Genomic DNA, 13,858 nt, shown 5'->3' with positions numbered 1-13,858 from the left:
TACTCCCCAACAAATAAAAGACTGAAAAAAGCAAATCAATAACATCTTAAGTTATCTGAGTGACTTATATATCATGTTTAACGTCTCCTCCGTAGCGAAAGACCGTGGGGGTTGAACGATTAACCATGTGCCGGGGGTCTGGTGTTCTCGCCGGCTCGAGTGACCCTTGAACCCCCGGTCAGCTATCAAGCTGGTGGGTAACAGATGTCTCTGAAAATGTCGGAGCACTTTTGCAAATATGTGATGTCTTGATAAACCGAGCAGATATTTGAAGTTTACACAGCTACATTCACGCCTGAATATATGTTAAAAGTTTATTTTGTGACCCAGAAAGATTAATAAGAGCATGTCTGTGAATGTCCTCAGTCATCCAGGTCATCGTAGTCTGAGGAGCTTGGAAAGAAAAGCGCCTGGACTTCTTTAAGTTGCTTGAAGACGTTTCACCTCTCATCCGAGAAGCATCTTCAGGGCCACGAAGGACACACCCGACCCACCCTTCAAATCTGGGGAAAAGGAGGACGTATTTGTCGGCCGGCTTCGGAGGAGTCTACGAATTGGGACAGCCTTCGTTGCGCCGCTGTGACGTAATTGGCCTACAAATGCGGCCTCAGGAGGATGCAGCCTACGTTTTGGGACACAGCTTATGTCTCCCTTTAAGTTATGCTATATAACTCTGATATACTGCAACAGATTGATGGCTGTTTTATTTTGCATTCTGACCGGTTGATTTCATGAGGATAACAATTTCAACTTTCCTTTGAACCTCCTCATTAACAGTATTGATAGTGTAGTAATAGCGTAGTTATAGTATTGCAGTAATGTAGGTGTACTGTGAAAGTAGCAGTAATGAAGCTGTAGCAGCAGTAATGTAGTAGTGTAGCAGCAGTAGTTCTGTACTTGTACTGTGTTAGTAGTACTAGTAGTGTTGTGGCGCGCATTCGCGCCGTAATTCAAGGTCTGTCCACACGGTGTCACTGCTGTGCTGAGTCCACACGCTGGTTAAATCCCCGGATGTTATTGTGGCTAGCTCCTTTAGCAAATCGGCTAGCCGCTGCGACGCCGCAGTATTCTGCCGCTACGCTCTGCCGCATCGGGGACTTTTGATCCTTTTCACTCCCCCGGCCGATAGACCCGTGTTTTTAACGTTGGTATCTTAACATCGGTCATTTATCATGATAGAAGTTGATTAAACAGGTCGTTGTTTTAAACTGTTGCGGTGATTTTTTTCCAACCGGTCCGGTGGGTTAACAATACGAAGAGCTAAAGGCTAAATTAGCAGCTAGCGTAGAGACACAGGCCCGCTTGTTTCTTCAGGTAGCTAACACAGCTAGCTTAGCGAGCTACCGCGGCTGTCATGGAAGACAAATCCTTCACTAAAGAGTTAGACCAATGGATCGAACAGCTAAACGAGTGCAAGCAGCTATCGGAAAACCAAGTCCGGACGCTCTGTGAGAAGGTAAGTTCCAAAGTTTTTGACATGATTTCCCGGCAGGCCTGGCTCAGCCCAGCGCGGCCTGTGTTGCGAAAGTGGCTCCGGCTAATTTCCGGAATGAAGGAGCGACGAGGCGGCTGTTTGCGCCCAATTTTCCTACGCATTCTGAGTCAGAATTCCCTTTCAGGTGTGATATATATGTGTGTATTTCTATTAAATAATCCCCACTGTGAACTGTTGTCCGACTATCGTCGACTCATTACACACGGGCCGAAAAATCGCATCTCTAGCCCAGTGCCAAGAAATAGACGCAGCCCATTTTACTGCCCGGTTATTACCTGCGCTGTCTTTTGCGCACAGGCCGGGATTCAGCCTGATTCAGCCATTCACTGTAGGGGGCTTTATTCTTAATTCTCTCTTAAGGCGAATCATCTGTTAATGTGTGTCGCGATTGATCGATTAGTACCGCGCCCTTAATGTATTGATCAACCATTTGATTGCATAAACGGCAGGTTGGTTGCACCATTAAAGATGAGCCGTTTGTTCAGCCGTGTGGCGGCTCTCGTCCTCTGTCGAAGCGATTAAACCCGAAATATTCTTCGTTGCGTACTTTTAGAAGTGTGCGTTGACTAAATGAGCAGCGATGTTCAGAGAAAATACCCATCAAACTGAAAATCCACGTCCGAGACAGCAGAGCGTAAAATGTCTGTAACCTGATTTATTATGCTCTCTGCATGAAGAGGAATCCATTGTTGGTGCCATTTAACATCTAAATGAGGGCTGAAACCGTCTGTACTAATCAGTCATTTATTTGTTTCTAGCTAATCAGCAGAGTCGGAGATGGTTTAGATGTTAAAAATAAATAAATAAAGAGACTTATAGTACAGGTTCTGGTGTCCCCGTTTTGTCTTCTTAGATTTTCAGTATAATAAAAAGATGAAAGTCTCAAAGTAAAAACTGGATAAACATGGCGTGAAATTTGAAGGACAGAAGAATATAATGGAGGTATGATGAACATGGCACAGACTGGCTCATATCTGATTGATCTCCATTAGGAGATTATTGCAGTAATCTGAGGGGGAATGAAAGTATGCAGGTGGTATTGGTCAGGTGGGTGAGGAGGTTTGAGCGCAGCCAGGTTCTGCCAGCTGACTTCATATGAACTAATCAATTACTGAAGGGGGCTCTTATTACAGTTAATAACAGCAACATTCATGAGATGAATGAGGTTTGGCCTGTTGTAGGTACATGCTGTCATCTTTCAGCTATGAGTGGAGCTGAAGTGATGTAAAAAGTACTGATAAGTCTTTCTTTTGCTCTTCCTACACATTGCTGTTTGCAGTAAATTTGAATAAAAACCAGCAACATGTTTATGGACTTTTTCCTTAGGTGGGTACATTTTTAAAGGTTATTGATTTTATATTTCCACATATTGAAGCTGTTGCATGATTCATTGCAGCAAGTTTTTCCTGCTCTAAATGAGCCTCACACAGCGAGTCCACGTGTAGCTGATGACTCAGTGTTGATGAGTTTACTGTGCCTAACAAAGGGCTGTGTAAGGTTTGGATATTTCTGACATTTTGACTAACAAAGATGGCGTTATTTCGAATAGAGGGAACTATAACCTGCTGTTCTGAAGGGTTCTGGTTGGAGGACGCTGTTGGTACAGCATAAAAAAGATATTTAGCATTTTGCCCGGTTAGCTGTTTCCAGTAAAATAAATTAATAATACTTTATCAGTAAGAGAATTTTAAAAAATGACAGCTTAAATGTCACATGTGTGTGACGTGTTTAGCTGGTCAAAAATGAGGCAGTCCCAGCTGTAGCCTGTGTATCCTGTGAATTCTGATGTGAAGGAGGGAAGTTTAGCTGCTGAGTGATTGATGGTTAAAACTCTAAAATAAGATCAACTTTATTTTCTCACTAATTTAAAAGAGCTGTGGGGCTGAGGAGAGCAGGTTTCCAAACAGCACAGTGTCCTCTGAGGTCACGTGGGCCTGAAATCTTAAGAAGGAAAAAACAAACAAACCAAAAACAGTCGTGTGTGTGACTCTGGGCATGTAGGAGCTGAGTTTGATTTCACCTCCTGTCAGCTCGTCACATGATCCCCCCCCACTGTCTGAGCTGTGAGTCCTTTAGAAAAAACCCCCAAAGACACTCATTAAATCTGTTTCCTCTACAGGCCAAGGAGATCCTGACCAAGGAGTCCAACGTTCAGGAGGTGAGTTTTCCGAACTCATTATTGATTATTCATGGAAAATATGAAAGTCACGAGGAAAAAGAAAAGCAGAAGATAAAACCAGAGCTGATATCAAACGATTAGATTCTAATCCAAGTCAGCCGTTTATGGGTCATCGGTCCTTTATAAATGGTAAATGGCCTGTATTTATATAGCGCTTTACTAGTCCCTAAGGACCCCAAAGCGCTTTACATATCCAGTCATCCACCCATTCACGCACACATTCACACACTGGTGATGGCAGCTACATTGTAGCCACAGCCACCCTGGGGCGCACTGACAGAGGTGAGGCTGCCGGACACTGGCGCCACCGGGCCCTCTGACCACCACCTTTATGTGTTTCAGAGTGAAGATGTGGCTCTGTGACTCGGGTGGAGCGGAGCTCAGGTTAACATTTTACATGCATCCGTAGTTCTGTGTTAACCTGAGCTGCACTGCTCACAGAGCCACGGTACTAGGACTCTACCTTTGACAATATTTGAAGTAGGTCCAGCCCAGGGAGCCTTCTAGATAGTGGAGTTGTAAACTGTGACAGGCTCCTTCCTCCTCATAAACACCTCCAGGCTGCTCTTACAAAAACCCATAAAAGCAGCATGAAGAAACACGCTGTGAAATGATGGACAGTTTCCAGGTCCCAGGTATCAGCACGTGTAGGTGAGCACCAGCCTGTTTTTAAATGAGCTCTCCACCCGCTGATGGTGTTTCTGCAGGGCACAGGTGAAGAAAGGTTCCTGTTTGTCCAAATTCTTTCTTTCATTTGTATCAAAGTGTGGAAAAGATTTGAGGAACAGATTTCAGTGTGCGGTTTGTTCCCTGTGGGGTGTTTGAGCAATCTCACACCCTGTTTACACGGCCTACAGCTGAGGCGTGGGCTCGCACACATGCCCACCGCCATGTTTTTATGGAAACGGTTTTCCCTCAAAAGCACAAAACTGATCCAAACATTCAGCCGTCGGTGAACGTCCTATTTCCAGCCGCTCCTGTCAGCTGCTTGTTACTGATTCACCTGCAGTGAGGAAGGTGGAAGTGATTTGAGGAAACTGTTCCTCCTGTGTGTTCGGCCTTAAAGAACTTTAATTGATCATATTGACTTCCTGTCAACAGAGCAGTTGCCAGATCGGATCAGATTTCTTTTATTTTAATGCAGTTCTTAAACATTTTTTGGTGCCTTCATTTTTTTATTATTTGTAAACAATAACAAAAATGAGGATTTCTGTCAGCAGCTTAGAACCTCTTTAAACCCTGAAGTAAGCAAATGCTGACGTTCTGAAGTAGGGGGTTCTTTGAGACTCAGGTGTGCTAAAAGGAACGAGTGAAAGTTACATTTACTGTGTGTGAACACATGAAAGGGCTGATTGATGGTGAAGAGGTAAAACTGATCCCTTTGACGTTTGGAGAAATGACCTGAAGAAAAACACAGTCGAGAGAAACGACAGTGAAAGCTGCCTGACGACATCAGGTGTGCCGAGGTGTCGGCAGCTTTCAGTGAAACCTCCTCTAAAAGGAAGCTGGATCTGAACCAGAGTGTCTGATAAGACCAGTTATGATCCAGTGAGCTTATCATGAAGAGAGCTTGATGCTGCTACAGGTGACATGAAGACGTTTCCCTCGCAGGTTGTTGAAACGTTACTTCACTCGGTGTTGTGCCTTGGCAGTAATTGGTGCGCTCAGTGTGATGTTGCACAAACATGCCAGTGTACTCAGCACGGTGAGGCTAACGTTAGCAGTGCTAGCACCTGCAGCCATCATGTGCATGATGTGGGTGCCTTGGTCCCGTGGTTTTATCTTAGTGTGCCAGGAAACACATGCAGGAGTTTTAACAGCAGTGTGGATATTTAGTGATATTCCAACAGATCAGCTGTGAATGTTTTTTTTTTTTTCTTTCAGAAACAAAACAAATGGATGTCTCTAACATCTTTTTTGTTTCTTATTGACATGATTATATACTGACGCTGATATTGGCCCACCGATAAACTGTGCTAGCTTTACAGGAAACTGTGGTTGTAGATTAATGAAATGCTGCTCAGTTTAACCACAGAGTAGTTATGTAACTGTCGAGTGCAGCAGCTGTTAAACATCTAATTGATGAGTCGCACACATTCCTGGTAATTAGTGAGCACAGGTGAGTCAGGTGAAGGTCGAACAGTGTTACACCGATTATCATTTTCATCGTCTTTCTAGCCGATCTGATTCCTGCAGGTTTGATGTTTTTGTGTCCAAAAGGCTAACAAACAGTAAAAACTAGAACTGACTAGAATATATCAGCCTGTTGTCATGGATACCCAGTTCAACCTTTTGAGTTGAGATCAAATTTCTGATTCAAAGATCAGGTCAGTGCATCCCAAATAAAACCCAGCATTAAATATTCACGTACTGTGGCTCAGCTCCGTGTGTGTGTGTGTGTGTGTGTGTGTGTGTGTGTGCGCACGCACGCACGCACATGTGTGTTCATTTGTTATCAGCCTAAATATTGACGTTCCTCTGCTGCAGACACAAACATGAGTCATGTCAACATAAAAGCAGGTTGTTCAGGGTTAAAGAAAATCCCCGACTTTTCCTTCAGTTTTGTATCCTAATAGAAATGTAATTTATTTAATGACCCAACAGTTGGATCCTATTTGATCATCAGTCATCGGAGCCAGTATCTAACAACTATATTTGTGCTTTTATCTAAACTCAGGCCTTGGAGCGGATGTTAGAGCAGGAAGATAAAAAACCCCGCTGGCTTCCTTTTGGCTTGGTGTAAAAAAACAAAACGAATGAGCTTCAGTTTCTGTGGCGCTGACCATGTGACTCTGTGTTTGTCCCCTCAGGTGCGATGCCCGGTGACGGTGTGCGGCGATGTCCACGGTCAGTTCCACGACCTGATGGAGCTCTTTAAGATCGGAGGAAAGTCTCCCGACACCAACTACCTGTTCATGGGGGACTACGTCGACAGAGGCTACTACTCTGTGGAGACGGTCACGCTGCTCGTCACGTTAAAGGTAAACCTCTGTGTTTCTGTGTGGCGTTCACATGTGCGCTCTGATGTTTTCTGAGTTTACTTCCTGTTAGGATCACAGCGGCCCTCTCGGTGGCCACAGGCTGACAGACTGTTTGTTTGTTCTGATAAGAAGCCGACTGAACTTGTTTGCTCCGTCAGTCTGAAAGCTTCCAAAAATCATCAGCAGAGCTTCTGAGCTTCAAACAAACAGATCAACATCAGCTCAGCTGAGCAGACGTTTAATCTGAGGACTGATGGTTCTGTAAAGTTTTAGAGCATCATAAACACGTTTTATAAAAACATGAAGTGGTGGCATGTGAGGGGAAATCAGCTGACTGAGGAGATGGCCAATGTTTCTGCTGCACACAGAGGAGCAGTCGGGGGATAAATGTGGTCTGAACAGAAGCAACCACATGATGTGAAAATGATGTGAACTAGTTTGACTCTGATTGTGTTCACAGTACAGCTGCAGCGTGTAAATCTCAAGGAAACTGACAGACTTTAATGACCTTTTTGTTTTCTAACCACAACACGTGTCAGACCTGGACTCTGACGTGTGATTCTGGTTAGATATCAGGTTTGTTGCAGGATTCACAGGCTGTGAGCTTCGAGTTTACAGAAACATGGTTGTTCACAGGAACAACCAGGCGTGATCGGCCCTTCAGACAAAGTTATTTATTCTTAAAGTTTAGTGTATTGTAGTTAAAATGATACACAGACAAATAAAAATGATGCAAAGAAACTTTATTTAGAAAATTGCATCACTGTGGTTATTGTTGTACTTGCATGTTTCACACATGTTTACCTGGTTGTTATAATTTTTTTTTTAACCTGTTTGAGAGAACAGCGCTGCTGCTTTAGTAGTTTACAACCTCTTTGCTTTTATTTTGAAAGTATAGTTAATGCCATCCAGCTAGCTTCCTGTCTCGAAGGTTCTTCCGGTATGTCTCGTCCTGCCGTCAGACTCCTCCCCCGGTGGGGAGCGGTGGTCCTGTTTCTGTTCTAGAGGCTGCCAGCAGAGTCACACTTTGGTCTGAGTGCTTCTTCTTTCCCGTCTCGGTATCACAGCGTGACGGCTTCCTTTAGCTAATCGTTTCTATTTTACATCATGAAGTCTGACAGAAGAGTCATTAAACATGTAGCTGAGTCAGCATGCTGCTCTCTGGGGGTCTGACTCGGCTTTAGATCGTCTTTAACGTTATTATGTATTTTTAAATTGTTGTTCAGGTTCGTTTCCAGGAGCGAATCACCATCCTGCGAGGGAACCACGAGTCTCGGCAGATCACACAGGTCTACGGCTTCTACGACGAGTGCCTGAGGAAGTACGGCAACGCTAACGTGTGGAAGTACTTCACAGACCTGTTCGACTACCTGCCGCTCACCGCGCTGGTCGACGGACAGGTAGGACGCGCCACGCCCAGTTTCACTGTGACGTTTTCATCTGATCAGACCTGCAGTTAGAATGGGAATCAATAAGAATTTAGTTATTCAGATTCCATTATTAATATTACTTATCGATTTGATTCCTTATGAATTCTCTTATTGATTCTCATTGGCTCTGCTTTGAGAGTGGCCACCGTCACTGAGCAGCATATCAGTTCATGCAGATTAATTTCATGTTGTGTGGTCAGTTATTTGTGCACGTTGGAGGTGTTTCCTGTTTGTTGTGATCGGTGTTGGGTCAATACTCATAGTCAAGTAAAAATGTTAGTTTCTGTGCTACCAAAGTTCCCCGGCTTTCATTCAAACTGTGTATCAGCACCGACACTTTAAACTACTTAAACATTATAAATGTCTTCAAGCTCACACTGAGGCCTGTGGAGCACAATCAGCCACTCACACAGTACACACAGTTATGTGTGTTTGTATATGAATATTTCATAGTTTGAGGCTGCCTGTTTATCTAAGGCAGATGAACAAAGTACATCGGAATTGTACATAATATCACAGATGATAAATTCAATAGATTTTAAGTAGATGCTTGTGCTTTCTTAAAGTCTTATATGTTGAATTGAACTATGTGATGTGTTCAAAGCCTCCCAGTCAGTGCTGTTCTCCGTGCCTGTCTGACATGATGTTATTAGCACAAACACTTTAAAGGTGATCGTTCAGGATTTCAGCAATAATACAGACAGCAACGTAGTTAGCAAAAAAGTTTTATTGGGAATTAACTTAAAAAACAAACAAACATCTGTCTCCTATTTTTTGTCACACAGGAAAGAAGCATCAATATCTGATGAGAAGACTCATTGGTTTCTTTTTGTGGGGTTTTTGTTGTTGTTGTTGTTTATTTTAGAACATCTCTAACAAGTTGATTTGTTCACATTTTCACATCTTAATTTTTAAGTGAAATGTGCATTTTGAGTTTACACGATGTGTATAAGGCGACCGTTTCCTTTTGCAGTATTTTTGTTTGGTGCGTTTTTATATGTCTCAACAAAAGGGGAACAAAGGTGTTTAAGTTCACCCAGGATGATTTGTTTTCATTTTCACATGGTCTTACTGACGTGATGCGAATTGAAACATGTGTTCTTTGTGTTGGGCGGTGGGGGGGATGTGCTGGAAAAGCTTGAAAAGTGACCTTGAAAGTGCTTAAAAAGTGCTTGAATTTGACCCTGAAATAGGCGTATGAACCCTGACACTGAGTCAGTTACTGTTTAACATTATAAACCTGAGGCTACAGCTGCATACACCGACACAGATCCCTGTGCTGATGAGGACACGCGATCGTTCTTAGTGTTTAGGTATGAGCAGAGCTGAAACCAGCAGAGAGACTGTAAAGTGGTTGCCATGGTGATTCTACCTCAGCCTGGCTGGTCACTTTATCGCAGCGCGGTGTGGTGTTGGGATTCACTCAGCTTTAGCGTCACTCTGGGCTCTTGGCTAGCTTAACATTAGCATGCTGTTAAAGAGCGTGTGTTAACAGTATGATGCAGGCGCTTCTGTCCTGGAGGAGTCTCCATATTATCATTGCGTCCACGCTGGAGACGGCGCCACTACTTTCCTCCTCCAACACGCAAACTGAAATCAGCTGATCGTAGCCAAGTGTGCAAGGATCTATAGGCAGGCAGACTAACAATTCCAAGCACGTAGACTACTAGAATTCCAATAACCGGTTCTTCTACCATAAGAACCGGTTCTCGTATCCCATCCCTGCGTGTAAGGTTAAATCAGTGCTCCTTTTTTCAGGTATGACATTGTGTTTATTATCATAACCCACAGATGGTTACTTGCACACACTTGTTTTTGTTTGTTGGTTGGAAAACGTTTTGTAGCTGCATCACTGCCCCCTGCTGGTGATGCTGGCATGTTTTTAGCTGAGAGTAGAAACGGGAGAAACGACTCTATTTAAATGACTTCATGATTGTTCCATAGATGATAAATCTCCTCACGTCGTGCTTTTTGATAGACTAGAATAAAAGATGAGTGCAGAGATCTGCTGTGAACTGTAGCTGATTAAAGAAACCTGAACACATGAAAGAATGGTGATCATATTGTTTTTGGCAAATCTTTTTCTTAAGCATGAATCTGACATTAAAAACGGTCAGTATAGATCATGATTCTTATTATTTTTAATCGCCTGTTTCTCGTGTCTGCGGTCTGTCCGCCTCTTAAACATTTACCCTATTTTTCAGCCACATCCTGTCAGTTTTATTTGGGTTTTTCTTTCTTCATGAGTGAATATTTGAGCGTCCACACACTCCCGCCTGAGTTTGAAGCTGAATAAAGATGTTTTTAACTGTTTGTTGGTGAATCTGTTCATTAATTATTTAACTGCAGGTTTTGTTGTTCTTTGTTTCAGATCTTCTGTCTCCACGGAGGCTTGTCTCCTTCCATAGACACTCTGGATCACATACGAGCTCTGGACCGCCTGCAAGAAGTTCCACATGAGGTACACACACACACACACACACACACACACACACACACACACACACACAGGTCAGCTTTCAGATTGTCAGGGATGGAAACAGAAATACTTTTTAAACAAAAGCCCGTCGGTTGTTTGAGAGACGGCCTCTGTGGAGCTTTTATTTTCACACTGATCCATGTTTGGCACCACAGCAGTTTGTGGTGATAAATGGGCAGAACAAACGCGTCGGCCGGCTCGATGCTGACACTCATTCGTGAGCTGCAGAGGAGCCAGAGCCGAGGCTTAGACCTGATTGTGTCATTAAAAACTACAGACACAACTCATCTGTTCACACGTAGTAATTTTACTGCTTTATGTACAAAATTGTCACCAAAGCAAGAACAGGAGAGCAGTTTATTAAAAACAATCAGTGCTCTGCAAAGCTCTGCAACACCAGTCAAACCTTCAATAACATCTGGTGTCCATCATGAGTTTGTGCGTACAGTGCAGTTACGATCTGTGCTTCTAGTTTAAACTCTAAGCGTCATTTATCAGGTTTATATTTAGGATTCTGAACTGTGCAGTTTACCTGAGCTGTTGGCTTCTGTTTCAGGGCCCGATGTGTGACCTGCTGTGGTCGGACCCCGATGACCGCGGCGGGTGGGGGATCTCTCCCCGAGGTGCCGGCTACACCTTCGGTCAGGACATCTCTGAAACCTTCAATCATGCCAACGGACTCACTCTGGTGTCTCGCGCCCATCAGCTGGTCATGGAGGTATTTTGGACACTTTTTCACAGCACGGTGTCACTTTTATGTGAAAATATTGTGCTGTTTAACCAAAGAATGAGTATGAATATTTGTTTGTAGAAAATCTCCTCGGGGGTTCGCTTTAAAAAAAACAAATCTGGCTGCGTAAAAGAAGGAAATCCAACCTGTTAGCAGCCTGTTTATATGCAGAGATGATTCAGATTAGAAGGAAAAAAACAAAACACTTTATTTTGGGTCAGGTGACCTCGTTATCCTGGTCAGGTGACCTGTTTGTCCTCTGATGTCATGATGATGAGCTTCAGAAACCCACGCTGCTGCAGGTTTGTCGTGATGAGCCCACAGACCGGCGCTCACATGTCCTGTTATTTTTATGTTAAACCTGGCACACGTGTTCACACAGCCAGTGGACTGAAGGGTCCTATAAAAAATCCTCTGGTTTCCATGGCAACAACATGAAGTTGGAGCAGGCTCCTCATCTCCTCCCTGGTGTCCCAGTTTCACTCCCACGGAGGTTCAGTTCACTGTTCAGAAGATTCGCCAAGCAGCTGCACGAACTTCATCTGCAGCTGAAGGAAAGCTCCGATCACAGGCGGCTGAGGACGCGCCGCGCCCACAGATCGAGCTGGTTTGACCGTTATTCTCACTGGAAATGTTAAAATGACAAAGTTCTCGTCAGTTTTCCTGAACTGATCTGCGAGAGCCGTTCCTGTTGATGTTAGCACGCCATTCAGTTCACGGTTAACTTGACAATTTCATGTGTCTGAAGTGAAATATAACTTTGTAGTCCTTTTTTCTTCTTCTCACAGACTATTTCGTCCTTCAGAGTAAAATATCTCTGCTACTCTGTGCTGATTGGTCGGTTAAAGACTGGCTGATTCTCACTCAAAAACATTTCACGACCGCAGCGGTGAAACGTCAAAAACAAAGAAATGAAACTTGTTCTTGAGCCCATGGAGCCCTGCTCGTTCAGCTCAGTAGCGCCCCCTGTTGATCAGAGGTGTCCCAGTCTAACTGACATGTTTGTTCCTGCAGGGCTACAACTGGGGCCATGACAAGAACGTGGTGACCATCTTCAGTGCTCCAAACTACTGCTACCGCTGTGGAAACCAGGCGGCCATCATGGAACTGGACGACACTCTGAAATATTCTTTGTAAGTACGAAGAATGCGTTCACATCATATGAGAGGCCGAACGGTGCTGAGGTTAAATATGAATACATCCATGTAAAACACACGGAGCCGTGTGGGGACCCTGAGGGTTGGACACTAAACATCACGAATCCCCAGATTCCTTTTAATGTTTCTCTTCTTTCATATAATAAGTTTAGCATGAATACTCAGACTGCTTCTGCGTAACGAGTCAGAAACATCAGAGCACACATTCAGTTTCATTCAGGGACACACTGACAGCTGCCAGCAGGGGGCGACTCCTGAAGGTTGACATGAGCTGAGCTCAGTAAACTCACCTGATGAGTTTTTGGTCTGAATAAAATGTAGTTATTCTGGAAGTTTTGGTCCTGTTACAGTTGAAACATCCATAAAGGGGGAGGGCTTAGGGGCGGGGCTTCATTGTGACAGACAAGCAGCTCCACGGCTCGCTCCTTATCATCTGATTTTAAAACGCCAGGTCAAGGCTTTACATCACTCTGACCATCTTTTATGTACAGTCTGAGTCTAGGTCTCATCTGCTAAAATTACATGACTGTCTTGGTTACCATGGATACAGAAGCTAAGGTTTAACTAATCTAACCTCACTCGACTTAAAGGAAGTCGTCACTAACGAGGTTTCTTCTGTCTCCTCAGCCTTCAGTTTGACCCCGCCCCTCGCCGTGGTGAGCCCCATGTGACCAGACGCACTCCCGACTACTTCCTGTGAATGTCCGAAGCATCCCCGTCCATCATCCACGAAGCTCCACCCACCCCCACCTCCCCCCCAGTCATTTTGGATGGAAAGACCATTCTAATCCTTCTTCTGATAATGATGATGATGATGATGAATAGAGACAAACGATTGGCTGAATCCAGATTTTAAAGAGGGCGCCCCCTACAGTCGTGTTTTCAGTATGCTGTCTTTAATGCTGTGCTGCAGAAACATGTAAACTCTGATCTGTTCTTCTTTTTGTTTCTTACATGTTTGAAATCGAGAGAATAAAACTACCAACGTGGACCAAATGTGCCATAATTCTGCTCCTTTACCACATGTACAACGCAAACGCAGGCTTCCTCCTTCCTCTTCTGTTTCCTTTCTCTCTCTTTTTTTTTTTCTTTTTTTAAAGACCACAGCACTAAAACAGACCTGACGTCACCGCCAACACCACACGTCTCCTGGCATACCTGCTTTTTTTTTTTTTTTTTTTCCCCCCTGTTGCGAAATAATTTTAAAAACTGATTTAAGTTTGCTTCTAGTAGTACAGCTGTGAGTTTTAGCTGTCCGGGCTGCAGCCGGTGGTCATCTCAGCAAGTATATTACTGTAATTTGAATAAAGACAACAGACGTATGAAATAAAATGTCCTATTGATGAACTTCCTGTGTGAGTCGACCTCGTTCTTCTCCTGCTTCACCTGGAGGTTCGAACTTTGTGC

The 13,858-nt window shown here is 43.9% G+C and overlaps 1 protein-coding gene across 1 annotated transcript; it reads left to right on the top strand.

Moving 5' to 3' along the window:
* Window positions 1-1,043: 1,043 nt before the first annotated feature.
* Window positions 1,044-13,793, top strand: LOC146621898 (serine/threonine-protein phosphatase 2A catalytic subunit beta isoform). Its single transcript, XM_085367624.1, has 8 exons — window positions 1,044-1,456; window positions 3,615-3,653; window positions 6,485-6,655; window positions 7,882-8,055; window positions 10,457-10,546; window positions 11,121-11,282; window positions 12,309-12,427; window positions 13,079-13,793. Exons 1-8 carry the CDS (start codon window positions 1,355-1,357, stop codon window positions 13,149-13,151), a joined length of 930 nt encoding a protein of 309 aa, XP_085223750.1. The 5' UTR covers window positions 1,044-1,354; the 3' UTR covers window positions 13,152-13,793.
* Window positions 13,794-13,858: the final 65 nt, after the last annotated feature.

Source organism: Diplotaxodon limnothrissa, linkage group LG12 (genome assembly GCF_057381915.1).
Source record: "Diplotaxodon limnothrissa isolate DT_005_m linkage group LG12, D_limnothrissa_male_GT1.1, whole genome shotgun sequence".
In the NCBI taxonomy this organism is placed as follows: domain Eukaryota; kingdom Metazoa; phylum Chordata; class Actinopteri; order Cichliformes; family Cichlidae; genus Diplotaxodon; species Diplotaxodon limnothrissa.
This window is presented reverse-complemented; position numbering and strand designations above follow the sequence as displayed.

What these genes read in the sequence shown, in the direction of transcription:
- LOC146621898 (XM_085367624.1), top strand. Translation starts at nt 1,355, where the DNA reads ATGGAAGACAAATCCTTCACTAAAGAGTTAGACCAATGGATCGAACAG. An exon ending in TCCGGACGCTCTGTGAGAAG is followed by an intron (nt 1,457 to 3,614) that starts GTAAGTTCCAAA and finishes TTTCCTCTACAG; the next exon opens with GCCAAGGAGATCCTGACCAA. An exon ending in AGGAGTCCAACGTTCAGGAG is followed by an intron (nt 3,654 to 6,484) that starts GTGAGTTTTCCG and finishes TTGTCCCCTCAG; the next exon opens with GTGCGATGCCCGGTGACGGT.